At 43.5% G+C, this 4,270-nt stretch overlaps 1 protein-coding gene across 1 annotated transcript; it reads left to right on the top strand.

Annotated features, from left to right (window-relative positions):
• Nucleotides 1-382: 382 nt before the first annotated feature.
• LOC147854747 (uncharacterized) lies at nucleotides 383-1,777 on the top strand. The gene has a single exon (XM_087331238.1). It carries the CDS (start codon nucleotides 789-791, stop codon nucleotides 1,452-1,454), a length of 666 nt encoding a protein of 221 aa, XP_087187364.1. The 5' UTR covers nucleotides 383-788; the 3' UTR covers nucleotides 1,455-1,777.
• Nucleotides 1,778-4,270: the final 2,493 nt, after the last annotated feature.

Genomic DNA, 4,270 nt, shown 5'->3' on the forward strand with positions numbered 1-4,270 from the left:
GTAACAATGATGATCACAATAAGCAAAGTAAAAAATAAATACATAGATAGATAAGTAGGAAAAAAAGAATAGAAAAAAATTAAGAAAGAGGAAAACTAATTCCAGATGTAAAGAGAGAGAGAGAGAGAGAGAGAGAGGGAGAGCCCTAGTATGTATGTATATAATAAAAGTTAGGAAATGGAGAAAATAAAGGATCTGGGGGGGGGGGGGGGGGGGGGGGAGGGGTAATTAAACAAGTAATTAAGAGTATTAAAGAAAAACAAAAAAGGAAGAAGGGAAAAAAAGGGAAAGGAAACAAAATAAAAACAAAAACAAAAAAAACCCAATCACCATAAGAGAGAGAAGAGAAGACAGACACAGAGAGAGAGAGAGAGAGAAGCAAAAGAAAAGAGCAGAAGAAGAAGAAGAAGAAGAGATTTGAGGAGAGGAGAGGAGAAGCAGGATTTGATTGAAAGCCACTCTCACTCTCTCTACTCTGCCAGGAAGAGGATGCAGATTGATTGAGTCATTCAAACAGGCAGCCAAACAGGGAGAATCACAGGAAGAATCAGAGGGAGAATCAGAGGGAGAATCACAGGAAGGGTTCACAGGAAAAAGGAAAAGCATAGACACTCAGGAGGAGGAGGAGGAGGAGGAGGAGGAGGAGGAGGGAAGATCAAGGATCACTAGAGGAGGCCTCTGGCTGGCTTCGGCACGCCCAAGAATCGGAATCGGGAATCAAGAATAGGGAATCGGGGGATCGGGAATCAAGAACCGGGAACCGGGAATTGGCGGTCGTCGTCGTCGTCATGGATGTCCTTGTGGGGTTGTCTCCTCCCCCAGAGGAGGCGGGAGCCCGAGTGGCCGATGGCTTGAACAGGGTGGGGTTGGGCTATGGGATCGCCATAGCCGTGGGCATACTGGTCCTAGTCTCCACCATCATGCTGGCCTCGTATGTATGCGTGAAGCTTCACGGCCGCGGCCTGGGGCCCGGCCCGGGACCCGAGGATCCCTCGGCCTTGCGTCGCCGTCGCCAGCTCCTCCTCCAACACTCCTTAGAGGAGATCATCACGTCCCAGGATCATCATCATCATCATCATCATCCGGGGTCCGCCCCGCCCCAAGGCCTCGATGAAGCCACACTTCAGAGCTACCCCAAGGTAGTCTACAACCATAAGAAGGGACCCGAGAAGGAGAAGGAGAAGGAGAAGGCCCCGGCCGGCATGATGGAGAGCGGGTGCTGCTCCATCTGCTTGGCCGATTACGGGGACGGCGAGGTCCTCCGCGTGCTTCCCGACTGCGGCCATGGGTTCCACGTGGCGTGCATCGACTCGTGGCTCCGGCTCCAGGCCTCGTGCCCCATGTGCCGATCCTCCCCCCTCCCCACCCCCGTGTCCACACCCCTCTCGGAGCTCATCCCGCTCGCCCGCAACCCGCTCATCAATGTGCGCTACACAATTCAGAACATCCTCTGAATCCCAATCGAATCGCGGTCCCGAAAGGAGGAGAGGTAGAATTGATAGATAGAAAGAAAGAAAGAAAACCCATTCCATTTCCTCCACAAGGGCCGGAGGCCGGCAGTCGCCTCCATGAACCAACCTCATGCAGGGAGGTGGCATTTGGTCAGGCCGTGCCGTGCCGTGCCGTGCAGTGCACGAGAAATCATCTAACCCCACCCTCTCTTTTTTAGATTGCTGGGGCTAAATTGGCCTTCTTGGGTGTATCAAGATGACAATCATCACCCTCTCTTTCTAGATCTCTAGGGCTAAATTGGCCTTCTTGGGTGTATCAAGGACGACAATCATCGTCATCATCATTATCACTTAATTAATTAAATTAATTTGATTGATTTTTTTCACTTACTTATTTACCTAATTTAGGCGGTGTGAGATGTGTTTATTTTATTAGTAAGTTATTAAACAATGGATCAGCCAAGGTTGTCTTTTTTTTGTAACAGTCCAATCAAAAGAAATGAGAAGTGGAGAAACAAAAAGGGGTTTTGAGGGTGGATACCATTATATGGTGGGTTACTAGACATATTTAGTTGGGGGGTTCCAAAAGAGAAGGGTCACTAACTGTTGTGGCCTCTCCTCTCGGCATCAAAGTTCGGGAAATTTTCGACTCGATTTGACCGAGCGAGCCATGGGACAGGTAAGTGAATGAGAGATCTATTACCCACCCCTCCCGATCGTCTTGAGAAATAGAAATTGCCCAATTGGGGTGGGGAAACACGAAGCTAGGGTTTTGACACCATATGTAAGAGTTCTAAGAGTACATGTTCCCCTACATTAGTAGATGTACATAATATATATACCATTGGTTGTGAAATGAAGTCACTAGCTTTAGAGCTCTCCCCAAGGTTATATTATATTTATTTATTTATTCTAAAGTTGTTAACCAGAATGGTTAACCCCATGTGCTGCGTTAAATGTATCGGCTCTCTTTTTTCGTTGACCACAATCAATGAGGGTGGTTGAAGCATGTTCAAACCAATACATATTACCAACCACATTGTTTGAGCGTTGTACCTATAGCAACCACATTGTTTGATTCGTTTCGAATTCTGCACCATCTTTATATATAGCAAACTCTGCGAAGTCAGGTATGCCTCCTTATCCAGGTCATGGGGTGGGGTTTGATCATCGTCTACCTTATTGTTCATGGGTAGGAATGGCTACAAATTGTTATTAAGCTACTAATGATCGTGTTAGTCACTAAGGCAAACTCTATTGATCTCCCTCACAATGATTAATTAATGATCTGCTAACTTACTCTTATCATTAAACCCTAAAAAATACTATCTGGACGGCCCGCAATAGTAAGGTCTTTGATCGAAACCAACTGCAGGAAGTTAGCTTCTTTAAGCAATCCCTCAAGCAATCTTTGTTTGGTTGTGTGCAACTTAGAGACATCACCCTTCAAATTTACACTCTTTACTTTGAGTGCTTTTAAGATCTTTAATGTTTAATAGACATTTTTATACTTCTCATTATTCTTTGTGGGTTTTCACCTTACTTTGAGGTTTCCCACTAATAATAAAAGTGATACTAAAAAAAAACTTGCGTGTCAAGAAAGAAAATAAGAAATAATTAAGTTAATCATGTTTATAAGTGATTGTTTTAAGTCTTAGAGTAAAATGCTTAGCGCCAAGCTTGAGAGAAAAAGAAGCTCAAACATAAAGTGGGGAAAATGGAGAAGCCTTGCATTTAAGTGTTTTGTCTTTGTCTCCCTTACACATTGTGGGATAGGAGACCCTTTCCCAAGTTTTACATTTTTTGTCTCCCCCACTACATTGTTTCCTCATGCCAATACTAATGGATATTTTAGTGAAGCCTAGACACTTTAGCATATGATATAAGGTCATTAGTACATCGGGGCATATATTTTTCTGCCCTTTTTAACAAGATGAGGCTAAATGTTAGGGTAAAAACACCAACATTTAGTGTTACGACCAACAGAGCGCAACCAATATAATTGCCGCCCAAGCTCTCCTCCACTTTCGCCAAAAATCATGCATGCAACCTACATGCAGGTAAGTAACTCATATAGATGCATACAACAACATGCACATAAACATTCACATTCACATGCACGCGCGCGTGCACACACACACACACATTCCTTTATTCACACCTGGATACATATATGTTATACATTTGATTCATAAATTTCCATACATTCATATACATAGATGCATGAATCCATACAAATATTCATTCATTGATACCCATTTATACACATTTATTTATTCATACAATCTTGCACATACATGCATTCATTCGTACAATCATACACATATACACTGTTAAGAGTCTATTACTAATCAATAGACCAAAACAAAAGTAAAAGAAGGAAAATAGAATGGATAGAAGAACTCGTTCCACCCGACCACCCCCGAGCTATGATGTATACATAGCCAACTTACCACTGACGTCCCATACCGCCAGATATTAGGATGAGTAATACCTTGAAAGAGATAAACACGATTGTCGAGACGAAAGCCTAGCCCGCACCACCGGTGTCTAAGACAACAGCCTTCCAACGTAATGTCCTTATGAGGGTAGTTACGCCTCATATTTATACCTTTTCCTAGGCCCCTTGAATAGATGTGCCTTTCTAAAAGGCTCTCCATTCATTGGTTGTCCAAATCATAATAGTGCATGCATCTATCATTCCTTCTATCCAATCATTAGTCCCCTTTTTAACATTAGTGAACATACCCTTCACTAATGTAAATATTAGTGACCTACCCTCACCAATATTATGTGTACATAACACACCCCCCTACTTC

Source organism: Azolla caroliniana, unplaced genomic scaffold (genome assembly GCF_043228905.1).
Source record: "Azolla caroliniana isolate FFs.n. ecotype wild unplaced genomic scaffold, voAzoCaro1.0.p SCAF_15, whole genome shotgun sequence".
NCBI lineage: Eukaryota > Viridiplantae > Streptophyta > Polypodiopsida > Salviniales > Salviniaceae > Azolla > Azolla caroliniana.